This window comes from Knufia obscura (genome assembly GCF_036327395.1).
Source record: "Knufia obscura strain CCFEE 5817 isolate CBS 148926 chromosome Unknown scaffold_7, whole genome shotgun sequence".
Taxonomy (NCBI): Eukaryota; Fungi; Ascomycota; class Eurotiomycetes; order Chaetothyriales; family Trichomeriaceae; genus Knufia; species Knufia obscura.
This window is the reverse complement of record NW_027042693.1, coordinates 41,701-62,086: the sequence shown is the minus strand read 5'-3', so window position 1 is coordinate 62,086 and position 20,386 is coordinate 41,701. Positions and strand designations below refer to the sequence as shown.

At 52.3% G+C, this 20,386-nt stretch overlaps 10 protein-coding genes across 10 annotated transcripts; 5 read left to right on the top strand and 5 right to left on the bottom strand.

Moving 5' to 3' along the window:
* Positions 1 to 268: 268 nt before the first annotated feature.
* On the top strand, positions 269 to 676 carry PMZ80_006213 (uncharacterized protein; the record flags this gene model as incomplete). The annotated part of the gene is made up of 1 exon (XM_064874626.1): positions 269 to 676. The coding sequence occupies one exon, from the start codon at positions 269 to 271 to the stop codon at positions 674 to 676; it is 408 nt and encodes a 135-aa protein (XP_064729026.1).
* A 608-nt stretch (positions 677 to 1,284) lies between these two features.
* PMZ80_006212 (uncharacterized protein) lies at positions 1,285 to 2,253 on the top strand (the record flags this gene model as incomplete). The annotated part of the gene is made up of 2 exons (XM_064874625.1): positions 1,285 to 1,602; positions 1,669 to 2,253. The coding sequence occupies 2 exons, from the start codon at positions 1,285 to 1,287 to the stop codon at positions 2,251 to 2,253; spliced, it is 903 nt and encodes a 300-aa protein (XP_064729025.1).
* Positions 2,254 to 3,527: 1,274 nt separating this feature from the next.
* On the top strand, positions 3,528 to 4,277 carry PMZ80_006211 (uncharacterized protein; the record flags this gene model as incomplete). The annotated part of the gene is made up of 1 exon (XM_064874624.1): positions 3,528 to 4,277. The coding sequence occupies one exon, from the start codon at positions 3,528 to 3,530 to the stop codon at positions 4,275 to 4,277; it is 750 nt and encodes a 249-aa protein (XP_064729024.1).
* A 478-nt stretch (positions 4,278 to 4,755) lies between these two features.
* PMZ80_006210 (uncharacterized protein) lies at positions 4,756 to 7,747 on the top strand (the record flags this gene model as incomplete). Its single annotated transcript, XM_064874623.1, has 2 exons — positions 4,756 to 5,560; positions 6,213 to 7,747. The coding sequence occupies 2 exons, from the start codon at positions 4,756 to 4,758 to the stop codon at positions 7,745 to 7,747; spliced, it is 2,340 nt and encodes a 779-aa protein (XP_064729023.1).
* A 616-nt stretch (positions 7,748 to 8,363) lies between these two features.
* On the bottom strand, positions 8,364 to 9,850 carry agn1_1 (Glucan endo-1,3-alpha-glucosidase agn1; the record flags this gene model as incomplete). The annotated part of the gene is made up of 4 exons (XM_064874622.1): positions 8,364 to 8,503; positions 8,566 to 9,244; positions 9,303 to 9,575; positions 9,629 to 9,850. The coding sequence occupies 4 exons, from the start codon at positions 9,848 to 9,850 to the stop codon at positions 8,364 to 8,366; spliced, it is 1,314 nt and encodes a 437-aa protein (XP_064729022.1).
* A 619-nt stretch (positions 9,851 to 10,469) lies between these two features.
* On the bottom strand, positions 10,470 to 12,266 carry PMZ80_006208 (uncharacterized protein; the record flags this gene model as incomplete). The annotated part of the gene is made up of 2 exons (XM_064874621.1): positions 10,470 to 11,960; positions 12,033 to 12,266. The coding sequence occupies 2 exons, from the start codon at positions 12,264 to 12,266 to the stop codon at positions 10,470 to 10,472; spliced, it is 1,725 nt and encodes a 574-aa protein (XP_064729021.1).
* An 871-nt stretch (positions 12,267 to 13,137) lies between these two features.
* On the top strand, positions 13,138 to 14,637 carry PMZ80_006207 (uncharacterized protein; the record flags this gene model as incomplete). The annotated part of the gene is made up of 1 exon (XM_064874620.1): positions 13,138 to 14,637. One exon carries the CDS (start codon positions 13,138 to 13,140, stop codon positions 14,635 to 14,637), a length of 1,500 nt encoding a protein of 499 aa, XP_064729020.1.
* A 141-nt stretch (positions 14,638 to 14,778) lies between these two features.
* PMZ80_006206 (uncharacterized protein) lies at positions 14,779 to 16,408 on the bottom strand (the record flags this gene model as incomplete). Its single annotated transcript, XM_064874619.1, has 4 exons — positions 14,779 to 14,952; positions 15,005 to 15,623; positions 15,676 to 15,811; positions 15,865 to 16,408. The coding sequence occupies 4 exons, from the start codon at positions 16,406 to 16,408 to the stop codon at positions 14,779 to 14,781; spliced, it is 1,473 nt and encodes a 490-aa protein (XP_064729019.1).
* A 1,303-nt stretch (positions 16,409 to 17,711) lies between these two features.
* Positions 17,712 to 18,311, bottom strand: PMZ80_006205 (uncharacterized protein; the record flags this gene model as incomplete). The annotated part of the gene is made up of 2 exons (XM_064874618.1): positions 17,712 to 17,993; positions 18,045 to 18,311. The coding sequence occupies 2 exons, from the start codon at positions 18,309 to 18,311 to the stop codon at positions 17,712 to 17,714; spliced, it is 549 nt and encodes a 182-aa protein (XP_064729018.1).
* A 521-nt stretch (positions 18,312 to 18,832) lies between these two features.
* On the bottom strand, positions 18,833 to 19,398 carry PMZ80_006204 (uncharacterized protein; the record flags this gene model as incomplete). The annotated part of the gene is made up of 2 exons (XM_064874617.1): positions 18,833 to 19,170; positions 19,227 to 19,398. The coding sequence occupies 2 exons, from the start codon at positions 19,396 to 19,398 to the stop codon at positions 18,833 to 18,835; spliced, it is 510 nt and encodes a 169-aa protein (XP_064729017.1).
* Between the last annotated feature and the right edge of the window lie 988 nt (positions 19,399 to 20,386).

The following is a 20,386-nucleotide window of genomic DNA, read 5'->3' as shown; positions in this document are numbered from 1 at the left end:
TCTGGCCTGCTCGAGCACACAAGCACAATCTCCAGGCGTATGCTGTGCACGATCATGACGGAGGATCTGCGAAACGGAAAGGCCGTTCGACGTGATTGTCGCACAAAGATCTGAAATCTATGGTTAGGAACTGGATATAAGAAGTGCCTCATGCCTAATCGACAGAACTTCTTGGAGTACAGCTGCTTACCACAATCTGCCTGACCGCAAACACAACCGGCACAATCTTAAGGTCCGTCGTTTCAGTCAACGGGCATCTTCCTCTACCATGAATTACTTCCCAGTTCTAGCCTTCATCCTCAACGGAGGTGTCCTCGGTATCGGCATAAATCTCTACCGAGATCCACACTGTACCTCCACGATCGCGACGGGGCAGGATGTCATCCCAGGACTCTGCTTATTTGGCCCTGGTCCATCACTCGGGCGCGTCGAGTCATTAAGCCTCACAGATGTGGGATCTGCAACAGACATCTACGCATATTTCTATGACCAATGGGCAGACGTGCCAGGATGGGCCTGCGGCAGGCGGCTTATGGCTTTGAAGGACGTGAATGAACAATGTATAAGTGTTACGGATCCTGCGATGAACATTACAGGCGCAATCTTGTCTTTCGATGCGGGGAACTTTGATATACCAGTACCAACAGAGCTGGAGCTGCTAAGCTCGTACGCATAGCTAGTGATCAGGAGGCGGACACTGTGTTCTTCGAGGATGGAGAGAGACTCATGTCGATGGGCAATGAAGAGTAGGACAATATGGACTGCTGGTGCTGATGCTTAGGGCTTTCGTAGGGAGGAATGCTGGGTCGCATCGTCGGCGAGTTGACATGGAGGCAGGGAACGCTGATGAGACTCGCAGCTTGAGGAAAGTGTCCTGCCGGGAAGCAGCCAGCACGAAACCATATCGGGCTCTTCAGACGAAACCTAGAATTCTCTAATGCTGTAGCAAGTTGTACAATGAAGGGAATTCAAGTTGCTCACAATTCTTTCACCGTTACAAGATGCTTCATTGCTACTCGTTCGGCATCATGACACCCCCGGAATATGCTTTGTGGGGGCGGAAGCACGACCCAATCTCTCCACGTGTTTTCTGCAGCTCAGACCCTGAACGATCGTCTATCTTCATCATTGTGCATGAGACTCGAGCAAGTAATTGAAATTGTTCTCAGTACGAAGAGGCCGTCGTTCCTTCTCTCTTGAGACGATTCTTGCCGTCTTTCTCAAGTACAGCTCAGTATACGCGCGCCTTCCTGTCTTCGATCAACCTAACGCGCATCGCCCACCATGAAGAGCTCCATCGTCGCATCGCTACTTTTCAGTGTCGCGCTCGCACAAGACGCACAGATACCCCTCAAGGAGAAAGCGGCAGGATGGTTTGACAAAGCAAAGTCGTATATTCCGTCCGTCACACCATCAATCCCCAACCCAATCGATGCGGGAGACTCTGCAGTAGCGGACAAGAAAGTCCAGAAGATCAACATCCGCAATTACCAAAGGCTGCTGCAGCCCAAGATAGACGGCGAGGAAGAATGGTTGATCTACGTGACCGGTGGAAACAAGAGCTGTTTTGGGAGATGTGGGAAGGCTGATGCAGCTTGGAATGTAAGTCAAGCCATATAAAAGCCCTCGGCCCAGCATACGAACAATACCTAATCTCTGACCTGATAGCAATCCGTTCCGCTTCTCGCAGCGTTGCCACAGTCAGCAGGCTCGTCTGAACTCAAACTCGGACAGGTAGACTGCGAGAAGGAACCCGTCCTCTGCAGTGCCTGGGCAGCCTCTTGCCCTTCGATTTTCCATTTCACAGTTCCCCAACTCAATTCACTGGATCCGACATACAAGCCTACGTCGCCGTTACGTGTCAAGGACTTGAATGTAACATCGACTACGGCTGACGAGATCGTACGCCTCGCATCACGCGCACCGGGCAGCTACATTATGGACGTACCTGAGTACTCCGGTGTCCTGCACCCGGTCGATGGTATGCTGGCAAAATTTGGCGTGCAGGAGTATCTAGGTTACTTCATCTGGGCGCTGGGAAGCACACCTAGTTGGCTCATTATGATTGTCATCTCATTTGCGTCGAGACAGTTCATGGGCCGGCGAATGGCAGGCAACGCTGGGAGACCTGCACCAAACACCTATGGCACTAGCAGTCCTGCGGGTGCTGCTCCAGCTGGTGGTCCCGCTCCAGCAGCTGCGAAGCCTGGAACACCGGGAAGTGCTGGGAAGGGTGGCAAGAAGAGAAGGTAAAACATCGCATGATTGGTCATACATCCGCAATGGGCGGTACTGGTACATACTGTTCATAATTTGTGATGGATAGAGACAACACTGGGACAGATGAGCGATCCAGCACCAGCGCGCTCTCAACACTAAAGAGCTGAATATGCGTCCTCGGGAGGGTTTCAGGCTTCAAAAGTTATCAGGTTATCAGGAGGCTTATCTGCATTCCGACAGCAGCCTCTTTACATGAATGACTCAAGAATAACTCGAGGTGATTAACATCCATGTCCAGCTTTCAAATTGGCTGCTACTGCTTCACGATCTCGAAGCTTGGTGAACATTCTGTTGTTTGTGCATATATAGTACATATATAGTACATAATATATAGTTGTTAATGTCTCTGGCAGTCTGGTCTGTTCCAACTCGCCCCGTGGCACCTGGCGCGTGGCAGTAGATTCGAGTGCCGCGAGGAAGGAGGGCTCTGGGCCTCCAATTTCTTGGCGCACTCGTGTCGCGTCCTCAACGACGAGTCGTCGTCTTCTCTGCCTTCATCGTGACAAATCGAGACACGACAGCTTAGCGACGTCCTGGCCGCCTCGTCGCATCTACACTACGCTGGTCTATGATCGTCCGGAAAGTATGGCCTGATTTCTAATCCGATAAGCGCTAGAACGTCACAATACGGCTGGCAAAACCAGATTCGTGTCATGCCCGAGCAGAGCTTGAGAACAGGTACCACAATTTGGTCCACCATCTCAGCCTCGGAGTGATGCTTCAGTGGGCGGACGAGCTGGTTGTGGGTGTTCCAAATCACTCGATAAGGACATCTGAGGATGCTCCTTTGCAAGGACGCTAGATCGTCACGACACGTACGTCCCCGTGCTACAGCAGATAACTATGCACCCTAGATCGTCATTCATGAGAGACATGGGCCTGTTCGCGACAAGTTTATGTATATCAAGGTACAACAGCTAGGTTTCTGGTCTACCTCTGACCATAGAATTGTACCCAGCTCATCAGCTTGTATACTCACAATGGCCAACAAAACAGTCCTTATCACTGGGGCAAATGGCTTCCTCGGGAATGCAGTCGCTAGGGCTTTCAGCCTCGCAGGCTGGAAAACGTTTGGCCTCGTCCGCCGCTAATCTGCCGAAGCTGATATATGGAAGCACGAAGTCATACCGATCATCGGGTCAGCAGCTTCTCCTGCCTTCATCGACAGCCTTCCACCCATCGATGTCGTTGCGGCGACCACGGAGGACCTCACCGACTAAGCTAGCCACTTTCATGACAACGTCAAAATGTTTAAGCTCCTCGCCGGCAAGAACCAGGACGCTGGCCACGCAAGGCCTCTGGTCATCTTCACAAGCGGCTGCAAAGACTACGGTATGACTTCACGTCCCGGCGATCCAAACCTACAGCCTCACACAGAGCACTCACCTCTCAATGGTCCAGCATATCTTCGACCACGAACCGAAATGTCCTCGACGGTGTTCGACTACAAAGACAGCTTCGACGCAGTGCTTACGCGTCCAACAACGTTCTACGGCTCCAGTGGGACATTCTATGCACCCTTGTTCACTATGGCTCAACAGGCCGCACACACTACTAGTACATTGATTCTACATGCGAATCCAAAAAGTATCATGCACGGCACTCACGTCAACGATGTAGCCTCAGCATACGTTGCCATTGCCTCAGCATCACGCAAGGAGGTCACCGGCCATGTTTTCAACATTTCCTCTCATCGCTACGAAACAGCAGCGGAAGTAGCAGCTGCAGTCGAAAAGAGCTACGACATCAAGGTCGAGCTTGTAGACCCGAAAGGCTGGAGCGAAACTGAAGTCGAGTCCGTGCGGTATCTCATGGATTTTTCGCTGTGGGTGGACAGCAGTAAGCTGAGACAGATGACAGGGTGGGCGGACCAAATGCCTCTGTTCACTGAGGACTTTGAGAGGTACAGAAAAGTGTTTGAAGCATTTGCGAAAGACGGAGATGAGAAAGTGGTGAAGATGAACAGGCGTGTCGGCGCCGCAAATGATGCTAAATGAAGTCCAGGCGTGCGCTCGTGCTATCAGTCATCTCCATGGCGGTGCTGACTCATGTCGTGAGTCGAGAGTTACTGGTTTTCACGTTGTGAAGACTTTGGTACGCATCGCGTGGTACCAGGCTCGGCTAGCTTGGTGGCGAAATTTGTGAGTGGTCTGAGTCACTACGCAGGCAACAGTATAAAGGACCTTCATGAGAACGATTCATTCCGCTGATTCTATCTGAAAGGAGCGTTCGGGACGATTGAGCAGCTGTCGAATTGTCGTTGGACATCTTTACTGATCGTCTAACAGCATAACAAGACCATCCAGTCTTGGCTACCATCACAACCGATCCCGGGTCAATTCGACGTTCTGCTTCGACACTTGCCTTGGAAATATCGGCATATCGTTTGCCCAACACGGCCCGTCGACTTCAGGTTGCTTTCACCTTACTTTCTTTACCCTGCCCCTTACCAAGAAGAACGGACCAAACGCCACCATGTCCGAGGATGGCTCCCACGGCCTCTGCAAAACATACCAGGATCTTCTTCTCGAGTGTCTTTCGAACTCCATGAACCTCGGTACTGACAAGATCCTTGAGCACAAGAATGAGGTCACAGCATTGAAAGCTGAAATCGAGCACCTGAAGATCAAACAAGATCGTATCGTTGAGGCTAACAGAATCCTGGTCGATATGCTTGAATTGCAGCTTGCGCAGAAGGAAGAGGAGCTCAACGACCGCAGTACCTGTACAAATGAACCGTGCGAGCATAAGGTTCTTCTAGAGCAGTTGCGACTCGAGCACGACGACCTTGTGGCCATGAAGCCCATGCTAAAGGCCATAGTCACAGATCACGAGGAGCGAACAGAGGAGGACGAGGAGGACGAGGAGCGGGAGCGGTCGATTTGGACCGATGACGATGCTGGTAGCAGATCTGACAACGACTGTGATTATTCCGAAGAGAGTGCCATCAACACAAGCCTGCTCTGTTGGGAAGGCGTCTGCCATATCTGCGACTCACAGTGGAAGGCTGCTCGCTTACGCAAGTCCCAGACAGATACTCCGCGCAGCTCTCCTGTCTCGCAGTCCGAATCTGTGCCTCAAAAGTCTGAGCTGACCTGGGCTCAGGTCGTCAAGCAAGGGTCTAAGACAAGATGCACTGTCAACGACTCTTCCATGGGTTTCTGTACCGTCGTGGGCTGTGGTTGCTGGAAATCAACCTGGCATCTGCCACCTCCGCGGAGTGACCTTGGCTGGAGCTCGCCGGAAGGTTGTGCTGTTTGGAAGTGGGCGGAGGCATTCTGTACGTTGGAGGGTTGCACTTGTTGGAAGTCACGATTAGACTGAGCGCTATAGTCTTTGTTGATATAACTTCATACTCGACCGCGGCAGCAAGGTGGACTCGGTCCCATTGTTCACGAGGCAAATGCGCCTTGTCTGATACTACCGGCTGCATACACGAGGCCGTCTTGGCGACTCTCGCGATCACGAGACCGGACAGACCGGCATTTTACTGTGTGGTTAACGTCGCCTGACATCCAGTGATGCACTTCTTTCCATACTCTTGCAGCCTGCGACTGACTTTATCGTCGCTGTGACAGCCCTTTGATCACTTCTTGGCACACCGAGCAAGATGGCAGACATTAGGCTGAATACGGCGACTAGGCCAGCCGTGCGTGCGTCCACCAGGGAACGGCATTTGAGAGACAAGCTGCGGCGGAAATACCTCCACCATATTCGCTTAGCTAGGCAGTGCTTACTTCGACTGCATTGCGAACCTCAAAGCGAGAGATGCGGAATGTGCTCATCACATGGAGGTTCAATATCTCGAAGACCTCAGCCGCGACCTATGCATTACACCCAACACCATGCAGCGCATGACGCACTATGACCACCCAGAAGCGGAACGATAGCGACAAAGCAAGGTCGACGGTCTGACACCTTGATGGTGATAGGTGGTAATGTCGCGCCCGAAGATGCTCAGGCTGAGCTGACTCCTACCATTCTTGATCTTGCCCCGGTCGAGCATCGTCCATCCTCGCAGCCACTCACTCGACACATGGACTTCACAGGCAATGACGACAGCTCTGCCAAAGAGGCAGCCGTCGGAACTCTCAAGGACGAGACACGGACTGTCACTCCAACTCGAAGGAGTTATGGTGCGATCACCGGCAATGGCGAGACACGAATTCATGCGGGTGACCACATCGGCGCCTACAATGATCTCAGAACGACTGTTAGCACGGCGTGCCAAGAACAATCGTCATGGACGAGAATAGGCGCCGATGTGGTATCGCGAGTACTGGCTAGCATCGTACACAGTTCGTTCCATATCCGCTGGTCACCAAAACCGGCCCGAAGCTCGGATACAAGCGCACAGCCCGTCATCAGCGACACAGTCGCCGCGACTGACCGTCATGTGACGTCAAAGGGGTATCAAGCCACGGAAGCACCAAACATCATGACGAAGACGACGGAGAGCAATCTGGCTACCGAGGAAAGCGCCAGCTGGGTCGCACAGTACACCAACTTCTTCGCTGCCCTTGGAGACGCTCCATGCCCGATAGAAGATGCGGGTTTTAGTAGAAGATTGCACAGCGGTCAGGCCCAACCCTTGACGATACGTCAACGAGACAAGCCTCATGACGCAGGCCATCATCTCAAGCCATTGAGGCGAGCACCGGCGCAGGATTACGCAGGACCAGATTCTAGCGTACGAGAGACAAGGAGCACAGCAACGAACTCTGCTGCGCTTGCCCAACGACTCAACAATGCGAACAACGACTCTGCTCTAACCGCAGAGGTCCCAACAGCCCTAAGAGCGCACGATGACAGCCTAGTCCCTCACGCTGAGAAGATAGCTGGGGAGCAATCGTTGACCGGCGCCTATGTACCTCCGCCTTCGGGACAATATTTCAACGAGAAGCTTGGTGAAGACTTCAGGCTCTATCCTGGGGAGCATTCAAGGACTTTATTTCGCCCAGGCAGCGTCATTGCAGTATTCTGGCATGACAATTGTGGGAGAAGTCTCACCGCACCGCCTGCCGATAGGTCATATCAACAAAGCTGTATATCGACCATCAAAGGCGAGAAGGTCTACAGCCACATCAGGCGTTTTGTGATTGTACAACGTCGATCTAAATTTATGATAGGCCTCCCAATATCGACTTACAGTGGCAAAAGGCTGACTGATAGCGAGAGAATGGCTCACGCGACATTTTACAATCTAGGTGGTGAGCGTCGCAGATTGTCTGACGAGCAGAGATTCATAAAGCCTACGATATGTGTCGACCTTTCCGTTTCGGGCCAAACTCTTTCTTACAACTCCCGAATCAATTACGCTAAACCATATTCCATTGACCACAATATCAAAATTAAGTATCTGGGGTCTGTGATTGATGAGGATCTGCGTGCACTTCTTCTATCCTTCCGCGCAGAGATGTTTCTGAGTGGCGATGATGAAGACTCTGACACAACAATTGACTCTTGAGTCGCCGTCGCCTCGGCTCTTGACATAGCTACGAATATGTATATATTGAGCTATCAGCATTCTTATAGCTGTACTTGGTCATGTCTGACCTATCGATACCCCACTCCGTCTACACGCCAGCGCGTACGGATCCCATAGTCTGGTGGGGGTCTTGGACATTAACAACGCGCCATTCTAGGATCGCTGATTGGCTTCCTATCCTGGTCAATCTTCGTGGTGTTTAAAGCCCCGCTATTGATATCGGCACGCCTTTAGCATATTGAAGGCGGAACCCAGAATGCAAGAACGCTTACGTGGTCGTAAGATAGTCCTGTTGCATAATTTTGCTGAGCAGTATCAGACCGATAGTATAGTATTGGGAGAGATGACGACGAAAGGAGCATCAACCCTCTTTTATAGCGTACTTTCGTCAATGCTTGTCTGCACTAACTGATGAGCTTGGGTGTCCCACAAGCTGAGACCGATATCTCCCATACCTATAACAAAGGAACTGTTATGGCGCCTGCTTATGCGGAAGGAAACATCTGGTTCATCTGGTCTCTTCTTCTACCGTGGCCGTAGTGAGCTTGTGGGTCAACATGTATGGTTGACTTGGCAGGTCCTGTACTCCAAGTCGCTATTCATGACCATTCCACGGCATCGCTGGCCCATCCGGCTTGCGCCTGTATGCATCACTCAGCAGTCTTGCTCTGGCATCGTGGTTGCTCAGACCCAAGCCTTTGTAGTACGCCATCAGACCAGCAACCATGGCAGAAGCTGTGAAGAGAAGGTGTTAGTTCACATAGAAACAGGACGCAGAAGGAAAAGGTGAAGCTTACCATGCGACGTCCCACCCTGCCCAATGTCCGAGTTCTCATCCCCTTCCGGAGCCAGGCAATCAAACCCAGGATCCCAGTAATCTCCGCCAGACCGATCGTCGCCTGGACCATAAATGGTCACCCAGTCTTCGAGGTCTTCGTCGGGAGAGCTGTAGTCGCCATCGTTGATCAGACCCTCGCCCACAGTAATCAGGTTTGGCATATGGTGCTCATGACTCGGGTCTCCCAGGATACATGGCAGTGAATCACACTGCTGGTCATTCGGCACAGCGACCACTAAACTTACGTCAAGGCTGTCGAGTTGCTCCATAATCGCGATAAATGCCTTCTGGAACACGTCCTGGTACGGTGAACCGTCCTCGCCTTTGGGTGCGGTGAAGGCTATCAAAACAACCGCCTTCTCACCTAGCTCACGTTTGGAGATGTCGTCTGCAACCTTGGAGAGGGCATCGGTGGTCAATTCCCAGGGTAGATGTTTTAGTCGTTCGTTGGTGAAGTCGTCGATCTGTACCGCGGTAAGATCAGCTTCTTTGGCGACGCCGTTCACACGACCGACGGCGAGATCAGCCAAGCATGTGCCGTGGCCGGTCTCCTTGTCGAGATCTTCTTGGTGGTGGGCGGAGAATGGTTCGGCGAAGAGGAATTCGGGGTCTTGGCGGCGTTCGTCGCTTGTCCATTCCTGTATATCGGTCAGAAATATTGTGTTCGGTCGATGCACGATGATGAATGGGACTTACATTGTGTCCGAAATTCAACCCGCTGTCTATGACGTAGACTCGGGTGCCCTTACCGGCAGAGACGTCGTACTTGTATGAGTCTGTCCCATCGAGGTCGTTGTTTGCACTTGAGGGGAGCGAGAGGAACTTCAGCTGTCTTGGTGCCCCATGTTGAGCTTCGGTATCTCTCTTTACCATCGTAGCGTTACGTGTCGTCGTCGGTCGTTGCTTGGTGATGCGAGTCATGGAAGAATCTGATTCACCTTCGTCGTCAATGTTGATAACGACACCACCCTAGCAGCGGAGTCAGATCGAACCCTGACGCCTAGCATGTTGCCAATACTCACCATCTTCCACTTCTTGTACTTCTCCTCAACCAAAGCCTTCTCCATCTTCGCGATAAACCACCAAGTTGAACCATCGTCGCCGATTATGTTACTCTGAGAACGTGAGTAGTCGCTGCTATCAGCTTTCAGCATCTTCCAAAATTCGTCGTTCGTGGCAGGTTCTCCATCAGGTACATCACTGTAGTAGTGACTATTGCTTGGGATTTTAGGGCCAGAAGACATGGAACATGGGTTCTGCTAGAGCGAAGGACACCAAATATGTGATCAGTAGAAACGTCATGGCTGGTGCACCCCGTGAGGCCATCGTGAACACCAAAGGGAGTAGTTTCGGGTGAGGTGGTCAATGAGAAGGGATAGTCGCTAGCTATCAGTACTTGTCTTAGGCAGGTCAAATGGAGAACGTAGAAGAGGTAGTCGCAGATCGTCAAATATGTATACTTTTGGTGGTTCGTAAGTGACATGTATAATTCGCCTACCTATCAAACCTTGAAGGGAAGTGCACGCTTGCTGTCGGGTAGCTGGACTGTTGAGTGAATAAACCACACGTAGAACGAATGGTTACCACCAAGTCGTTGATTGTGTTTGCTGTCAATTATACCTTCCGCCAAAGCAGAAATTGCAAGCGCATTCGGAAGGCACGATGCTCTTGAAATCGTGGTTTTCCAGGCTACCTCTCGCCACTGTGCGGCATTCTTCATTGACACTTCGGGAACCTTGCCAAACCTGTTTAAATAGTAGCTGGTGATCAAGGTCGACATGGCTTTGAGGCGGTTGGTGCTTTAAGTTGCTTGGTGTAAATATCTCATCATTCATAATTCATGTTTCGTTCGTCGTAGTTGCATCACTTCTGCTTGATGCTCGGCCCAATACTCTGCAGGTAAGCACACCTCGCTTGCTGACCAGCGTCGACTTGCTCCATCTCCGTCTCACCTCCAGTGTTGAACAGCAACCTTCGAGGCTCGTGATCTCCACTATAGTACTCTTCCCATGTTGCGGAGCCCTCCAGCTTGTATGTATTTGGGTCATAACTGCGAATGAAACTTGTCCAGTACGCCTGGATCACAGGTACAACGTTCACATTGCTTTCACCCTCAAAATACGATGCTGGTGCACCAGGAGGGACATTAGTTGGACCGAAAATCGCATTGAGTTCGACGGTATGTGGGACTCCGACACCCTCTGCGATCTGTGCTGGATCTTCAACGTTGTACCGGTAGGCGTACGATTTCGCGCGTGTCTTGTGCCCACGGGCTCGGAGCGATCCGCCACCGACAAAGGAGTCCATGCTGCTACGCCGGACACGCCCTGAACTCGACGAGACGTTTGCATAGGCACTGCTGATATATAGACCTGGGCACATATACCGCATCTCGCCATAGGCATCGCTGACTTGGCGCCACCAGCAGCCGCTCGCTGGACAAGCGGACTGGTTCTGGTTTGGATAGAGCTTGTCAATTTCTGCGAGATTGTCGGAGGTCAGATAGGGGAACTGCTGGATCAAGAATGCGTTGCTCTCTTCAACATTCGATGTGTTTCGTGGCGTGAAGACTGTGCCTCCGTTCGTATCGTCTCCTATGATGACCGGGACGTCGATGAACTTGCCTTGCTCAAAAGCGACGTACGTCAAGTCGGTGATGATGTCTCCATCCAGTGTCGGATTGAACATGTATAGAGGTGGTTCTTTCTGTCCTGGATAGGGGATGTTGAAGTTCTGAGCTTGCAGTTCTGCTGCAGACTTGCTTCGGAGGCATTCTAATGACCTCGCCGCGTCGGCGTCATCGCAGCCCACAGCACTAGTAAAGTTGTCGTATTGATATTGAGACTCTGCGGGGGTGAGAACTGTCGCGAAAGAGACAGACTCGGCGGCAGCGGCATGGAACAAATTGTCATTCCGACCGCCATAGGCTGCCAGGTGGAGTGAGATCGAGGCGGCACCAGCGCTGTCGCCACCTATCACAACATGCTTCGGATCGCCCCCAAATGCAGAGATGTACTTCTGAATCCATTCAAAAACTTTACGCTGATCACGAAGCCCGTTATTGGCGACTGGCTTCCCTTCCGCCGTTGAAGATGCCGCCAGGAAGCCCCACGGTCCGACGCGGTAATTGAAGGTTACAACAATGATGTTATTGCCGGACGCTTCCAATAGACCTGTGCCATTGAGGTTGTAATTGGCATTGGTATTGAAGCCGCCCCCTTGGATGAAGACAAAAACGGGTAGGTTTGACTGTGGTGTGGCACCACTTGGCGCGAACACAGCTAAGTACAGGCAGTCCTCGGACTGAGTAGAAGGGACCGTGCTAGGGCCTGTTCCAATGCATATGGGTCCTTGCTAAAGAGTGCCATGTCAGCAAGAACTCAGAGAACGGACAATGAATGCACGAGGCTTCCGAGCCTGCCTTACCTCGTTCGCCTGCTGCACACCGGGCCGTTTTGGAGGATCAACTGGTGGGGAGAACCTCAACTCGTTGATTGGTGGTGCTGCGAAAGGTATTCCAAGCCACTGTGTAATGCCGTTGGCGAGGGTAGTGCCTTCGAACTTGCTATATGAAAGGTCTACTGATGGATTAACTGCGGTGCCAAAATGAGCGAGGAAGCACAAGCAAGTCAGCAAGCAACGACGGATGGAAAGCAACATTTTGAAAAGCAGCCAGTTCAGAGACGAGCACCATCTGTTGGATAGGCAGCCCTCGCGCCGTCCTAAGGGCTCGGCAGTCTGTTTAAGTAGCACATACTGGGGTAACACCGACGGAGTCGCTATCGGTTTGTGAGGAGCATGTTGCATAGACTGTGGGACCTCCTAACGGTGACGTACTGTTTCGTGCCTGAAAACAGAACACCTCTGACAAACCTGTAGCAGTACGTTGAACGAGGATTGCTAAGCTCCAACACCTCGGCCTGATGGTTATATTCATGCACGGTGAGTGGTGAGCACGGAACCATGATTTATCACCGAAGGAGCCAACATGGCCGCTACAAGCACAGATTAGGCAGCTTTGGCGACCCCTTTGCGTTCCTGGGGGCCGGAACACATAGCAGCTGTCGGGAGAACTATGTTCCGTTGCCAAGCTCCATCCTAGTTATCTAACACCGCGGCTCATCTGGGTGTCTGCGTTTATTCAAGATTCCTTCACCTCGCATCGGAAGCCATCGATCAAGCTGCAGGAGTTGATGTGCCCGACAAACCGGTTCATGTCACGGTCCCTCAGCGATTGAACAGTCAGCAACAAATTCAATTGAACAGCAAGACCTGTTTAGGCAGAGCTATTGACCCCTCAGTAAGTTACGGACCTCGGCGTTAGCTAAGCAGATCAGCGGTGTCCAGCAATGTCGCTCAACACGACGCAAGAAGCTCGCCGTTTGACGATGAATCCGTTCCGTTCACGACGGGTACGGCGAAGGGGCGTCGCACTTAAGGATCTGAAACAATCATCAGCTATTTACCTACCAAGTATCAATCAGTAGCTTCGCATATCAGTTTCGTAGTGACAGCCACGAACCTCTCAACCATGACCCTAACACAGCAACTTACCTTCCTGCTGTTCAGCCTCACGATACCCTGCACCTCTGCCCTTCCACATCCTAGACCTCCGCGCACATACCCACCCCGGGACCTGCCCTGGTACACCTCGGAGCTCAACCTTCTCACTTCTCTAACACCCCGGCTCACCGGCTCCCCAAACCACAACACCCTCATATCTCACATCGAAGCCCAAGTACACGCCCTTGGTCTCACCACCTCCTCAAACACCTACACCTTCCCCTACTACGATGGCCCCACAACTCCACCACTCCTCTCCATCAACGACACCCCCGTCCCCGTCCCTTTTCACGTACCCTACTCCGGCTTCACCTCTCCCTCGGGTATCTCCGCACCCCTAATCACCCTAAATGCCTCCTCACCAGACTTCGACTGGTCCGCAGCAAATTCCCACATCGCCATCATCCCACTAACCGTCGGCCCTCCAGATGCCACACCCCTAACCGTCTGGCCCAACTCACCCCCCTGGCCCGACCGTCCCGCCGTCCCCGCCTCAGTCGCAAACACAGCCGTGAACCTAACCGGCGCCCTCGAAGCAGGCGTCAAGGGCGTGATCTACGCCTGGACAGACGTCACATCCGCTAACGCCCTCAACCAATACGGCCCCTTTAAAATGAGTTACGCCGGTGTTCCCGCCGTGTATACCGCCGGCGCAACCACAGCGCAAGTGCTCGATGCCGCGAGACGCGGCGACGAAGCGAGGATTACGTTGACGGGGGAGCTAATACCCGATACGCCCACAAAAGTGTTCTGGACGGTGATGCCGGGGACTGAGCCCTCGCTGGGAAATGAGTCGGTGATCATCGCGACGCACACCGACGGCACGAACGTGGTGCAGGAGAACGGGTACATCACGCTGCTTGCCATGGCGCGGAAATTGGCCGTGCAGCCGCCGAGACGGACGCATGTGTTGGTGTTTCTGACGGGGCATTTGCATACGCCTGCGGTGACGCGGACGGGACGGGTATTGTGGCGGTGGTTGGGTGACAACCCGGGGTTATGGCGGGGTGATGAAGGGCAGATGAGCGCTGTGTTCGGGAGCTGCGTCGAACATCTTGGGGCGATGGCCTGGCGTGAGAATTTGACGGCGGATACGTATTTCCCTACTGGTGTTCCTGATGACGAGATGCTTTTCGCTGCGACGCCAGAACTTGCGGGTTTGGTGCGGGATCAGTGGCGTGGAGCGACGGGGGAGAGTGGGTTGAGGATTTCGAATCCGATAGAGAGTGAGCTTGAGCAGCCGGGGGAGGGGCTGCCATTGCTTTGGGAGAATATACCTGAAGTGAGCTTGGTCACGAGTCCGGAGTGGACGTTGAAGATTTGGCCGGAGGGGGTTGATGAGAGGACGTTGATTGATGTTGAGGTTGTGAAACGGCAGACAGAGAGCTTTTTGAGGGTCTGGAATGCTGTTGATGAGATGGAGAAGGGGAGTTTTGGAGACGTGGTTTACGATAGGGGGCCTATGTAGATAGACGGTAAGCTTTAACGATGATTATATTGCTAAGTGTACCGATAATGTCTCGAGTAATTTAATCAATCGTGACTTCGTAGAACGGCATATCCATGCTCGGGACCTCCCCGACATGCAGGTGCTGGTGAGAAGGACTCTTCAGTAAGCAAACCTCAGTACAGTCTCATCGTTGTTCTGCCTGATCTTCTTGTTCATTCTCATCAGCCAGATCTTCATAACCCAAGCGCCGGCAGCAGTCGCAATAGAGAAAGCAGCAGACGATGTCATGGCGATGGTGTATCTTGGCTCGTCAGAACTTGGCCAGAGATATGGCTAGAGAATGATGTTAGCATGTGCTTCACAAGATCTTTCAGGGGATACATACCGTCCAGATAAACGAGGCATTAGCGATGGTGTTGACGATAGCGAGTGCAGATGCCTTCTTCTCCTTCGTCTGACCGCAGGTGCTGGAAACCCAGCCAAGAATGATACTGTTGACTGCGTAAGTGCCGATGGCGAACACAATCATAGCGAAGTATCGCGCTCCAGTATTGAGAGTCGCGAATCCGAGGATAAACCCGAAGACAGCAACTGCCTTGGCGACGGTGATATGCCATGTTCGCTCGTTGAATCGACCCGATGACCACGAGTACGTAATGGCAATGGCTCCAGCGATCAGGTATGGCGGGCAGGTAAGCACCAGTGTAATTGTCCTATTGAAGCCGAGAGTCTCGACTGCTGTAGGGAAGAAGTTTTTGAATCCGTTCGCAGCCAAGTGCATGTGTTGCATGAAGGCGAAGAGCCAAACCTTGCCATCACTGGCGGCCTCCTTGAGACCGGCAACGGCGCTAGTCTGAGTCTTGTGGCCGACGGTGTCTTTTGCGATTCTTGCCTCGGCGAGCAGGCGCTGCTCAGGGCTGAGCCACTTTGTCGTGAGTGGGTTGTCCGGAAGCGTTAAGACCGAGAGGCAGGCGATGAGGAAGGTCACTGCGCCCTGAATGATGCTGGATGGTAGTCAGTCTCTGGCGCCCACCAGGGTCTCCTGGAAGCACTCACAATAGCCATTGCCAGCCTTCAATACCCGCTTTTCCACTAAGCTCGAAGATGCCCAAAGCGATGAGACCTGCGAACGCGGTGGCGAGGATGTTGCCTGTGTAGAGAATAGAGATTCGTGTGGCGATCTCCTTTCGTGCTAGAAGACATGGTTAGTTCGGCCTCCTTCGCTGCTCATTCGACATGACTCACTGTAGAAGATTCCAAGTATATACAGTGCACCAGGATAGTATGGTGCTTCGACGACGCCCAAGAAGAACCGGGTAAGCAACAATCCCTTGAAGTCCGTTGCGAGAGCGGTCAATGCGCTGACAACTGCCCATAGGGCCATGCATCCTGCCATGTAGTAAGACGGTCGGACTCGGGTGAGCAACATGTTGGATGGCACTTGTCCAAGGATGTAGCCAACAAATAGGATCGAGACACAAGTCTGGTACTGGGCACTCGTCAAGTTGAGCTTCTCCTCAAGGTCGTCAAGCCTGGCGAGCGCAATGGCGTTGCGATCAAGATAGTTGAGCCAGTACATGGCCCAAAGTGTGGGCATAATAAATAGGTCCAAGCGTTTCACAAGCCTGATCTCCGTTGGATCAGTCTTTTTGTGAGCACCTGAGTAATCGAGACCGTCGTTAGGCTCCATCTCCGTGTCGGCGAGGTACTCCTTCTGGGCAAAGTCGACCTTCTCATCCACCGAGTTGCGGCCATCGCGGACCTGGACATGGGTTTTGGCGTCAGCCATGTTGAGGGGCCTTGCGGACGCTGGAATAAAGACGAAAGTATGTCTCTAAAATAATCTCCTTTGGAGACTTGTGTTGCAGGATGTAGATGGGAACAGAAACGCAAAGCTGCTTGATCTGTTAGAGAAGAAGAGCGAGAGACGAGTACTTATACGCAGGGCTGCTTTCCACTCTGGAAATGTGCTATATCACCTTGGCGAGGTGTACATACGGCGCATGGCAATATGAGGTTGCAATTCCCCATGCTGGGTGCCCCAGATCGTCTCACATGTGCATCCGCGTGCCATCGAGAAGCCTGCGAACCAATGAACTTGAGCCCAAGCGTGAAGTATAACATGGGGAAGGAAAGTCGGTTGCACATCAGCCGGCCATGATTGGGTAGGAAAGCTCATGTGGCTTCTGGAAAATAGTCGGCAACGATAACAGCACGAAAACGTTCTGGAAGGATACCACAATTGATTAGTGGCAGCATAGCCCAAGGATGGCCAAGTCAGATACCAAGAGAGGCAGTGAAGCGACCAAGCAATTGCGTGCTTCTCTTGGGAGGGAATGGCTGAATCCCGGGGTTGTGAGTGGATGAAAAGGCGGGGAGCGATGCAATGAGCGCCAAGGCTGGACTTGGCGCTACGACAAGCTGCTTGGACTCTAGGCCTTCTGGACCTTCCACGCAGCTGCCGTTTTCGTGCTGCCGCTCAACAGAGTTCGCAGTTATCGCGGTGCATCATTTCCAAGCCCAGCCTTGACGGCAAAACGGTGTTCTGTTCCTGCGGCTGCCGGGCCGTGTCCTCCCCAGACACTAGTTGACCAGAAGTACTTGTTGGCAACGTGTGACTTGTCGCACTTGATCAAGTACAAAGTTGGCTGTGGAAGCTCGAAGCGAGTATGTGCATAACCGGCTTGTCAGCAATGCAGCAACTGACATTGACCATACCGTCAGTCAAGGACTAGCTTCGGTGGTGGACTACCGAGCGAAACATTTGAGGCGGTAATAACGACATAGAGTGCCAGTGCGTAATAGAGAATAAGATGGTGCGTGCAAAAGTCGCAATTGATCAACAAGCCAATAGAGGAAACGCGAAAAGACATGCACTGAATATTCAATCAGCGCTTGGCAGAAAATACTGTTTGCTATTATGCTATTGTAGCGCGATGCCTGCTGGCTTTTCTGCGACTATTCGGTGGCGACAAATGGGACTGCGTAAGGAGACGCCGATAGGCTTCTAGGACATCAATAAAGATGTCCTGATGTTTCCTTTTGCGCTAGTCCTTGTCGTATCCCGAGCCTGGAACTGCGGTCACAACGCTCTAAGCTTGCTGCTGGCATTCCGGGTTGCCAATGTCGGCTAGCCATGCACCGGAGTTAAATTCTGAGTAGACCGCATTGATCTTCGAAGTTGTGACGTCGACATCCACCGTGATTATTCCCTTGACCTCGTACTTGTTGCTACCAATGGAGGAGCCGTTCCATCTCCAGGCGATCTGGTCGCAGTCGTAGAAGTAGCCAAGCGTCGCTAGCTGTGGGATGGCAGGTGTCTGGGCCTGGCCAGCGATGAAGGCTTGCTTGCTTGGGTAAGCGTTGACACCGAGCTAATAGAACATCAGTACGATACTTCTGTGGGCCTTCTAAGAGCAACCTACTGGAATGCCAGCCAAGGTATTGATGGAGTCCGACGAGACAAAGAAGCTGTCTGAGAGGAGCGCGTTGGCTGTAGAGTTGAAGTCTTGGCCTTGGGGGTATCGTAGGAGGTAGGTGTAGCCATCAATGAGGGTGTTGACGGTCGCATCGTTCAAGCAAGCACCTTTACCGTTGCCGTTGTTACCATTCCCGTGCCACTGACCCCATGTTGGCGAAGCGACTGCGCTTGCCACAAGAAGAGGCAGAGAGAAGAGGACTGAGCTAAGCATGCTTGTTTTCTGGAGAGATACGGGTTTGAGTAGGGCGTTAAGTCTTGGAAGTCTTGGGAATGATAATCACCTGCGATAGTTCTCGCGAAGTTTTCCGTGACATTTATGTACTTCCAAGTACCTCGAAGCTTTGCAGCTAAAAACATGCTTACCTCTGCGTTTGGATCGATGACGGAACAACAATCTCACTTTGTTGCCCAATTTTCAACATCCGTCACTACGGACATGCAAACTGTAAGCACGAGGGGAAGGTGGCTGTTCGAGATGGTGGCCTGAACGAAGGGCAGAGTTGACGGCCCCAAGAGGAACAGGCTTATGCAAAGTCCCTGGCATCGGATATGTATGACCTATCAAATAGGTTGTCTTGCCAAGAATGGGGTAGCGTTAGTGGCTGACTCTAATGAACCTGGCGATCTTGCTTTTCGTAAACGTCATGACTTAGCTGTCACAGATCCGCTTACCCCAATTTGGAACAGCTATTTGAGCATGCTGTGAACGCCTCACAGATGTCTCATCGAGCTTCATGGCCTGTTCAGACCTTGTAAGCGGTGCTCGAAATCCTTCGCCGGTATCTCTTGCACCTTCTCCGTCACTCGCAGCTCAACACCAGATCTTTTCTCCCAGCCGACCAAACATTTAGTATGGTCTGATTGAGGTTCAACCTCTGCGAGGGCATCTGCGAGGGCATCTGCGAGGTATCGCTGAATCAGACCAGGCAAATCAGTCTGAAACTTACTATGGTCCATAAATTCTTTTGTGATTCCGAGGTCCTTGACAAGCAAGGCTAATCCGAACCCAGAATTGTAATTCTTCGTCAGCCCATCACGCCGGAAGGTGTCGAGGGTCGGGAAGCATACCCCTACACAAAGTTCGTTAGTCAGGTACAGAACCTTAGACAAATGAATCAAGGCATACCGGTCCCCACGTTGAGACAATCAATCATCTTCTGCGGGTCCAAGCCGAATTCCTGGCCTGTAACAAGGGAGTCGCTTAGCGCGATAATGCTGTTTGCCATAATATAGTTGTTGAGTGTCTTCATTGCGTGACCTGCCCCAAGACGACCCATATGGAAGATGTACCCTGCCATCGCGACAAGACTGGCTTCACCCTCTCATATGCGGCTTCTGAATCCGGTCCGACTATCAAGGTTGATTCTCAACGAGCTGCAGACTGTTCGAGGCAAGCTCCTTACCCAGCGAGACAGTATCGAACGGCGACGAAGACGATGTGTCGACGATGATGGTGTTTGGCTTGAGAGCTTTGGCTATGCCTTTGTGGCCGAAGAGAACTTCTCATACGACTTTGCCTTGAGGCAGCATTGTCACGATGACTTCGCAATCCGAGAAGGTTTCGGGTTTGCCTTGGGACGCGACGGTATTCTTCCATTCTCTTGCCGCACGGTCTGTCTTCGTGCTATCCACATCGTGCACGACCAGTTTGTACCCGGCCTTTGGCAGATTGGAGGCCATTGAAAACCCTGCATTTCCCAGGCCGATGTAGCCCACGTGTTGGACTCCGTCGCCCACGAGCTGTCCATTTGGTGGCATTGTCTTTACGAGTCCCTATGCTGATTGTGGTGTGTTTTATGCCTGAAATGGGCTTCCGTCCAGCTAATGTCGAGACAAGCACTGGACCATGCTACAGCCGGGGGTAAAGCCATCTATATGCCTTTCCCGGTCATCCTTCTGATATCCGACTTGCTGCGGACAAAAGGTTGCTTTTGCGGAGAAGAAAAGCGACTGTAGCTCGAGATATTCCAAGGTCTCCTGCCATGTCGGGCCTTGTTATTTACTTTCGACCTGCCCAAACAGGTCGCTTGGGTGTGTATCGTGTTGGAGACGGTGCGGGTCGCGGCCGATGCTCATGTGTCTCCAGGTGGAGTTTGCTGGCAGGCGTCAACCACGACTAGACGCGTCCAGACGAAGAATTGTGCAATACCACACGCATGCCAAACATCGCCCGGTACAACATGATGAGCTATGTTCAAACCAATACTGTTGTTCACGTCGCTTGTGCCCAGGGGCATTCGCAGCCTAGTCGACAAGCCGGCGCGTAGAGGGCCAAGGCGCGACGCG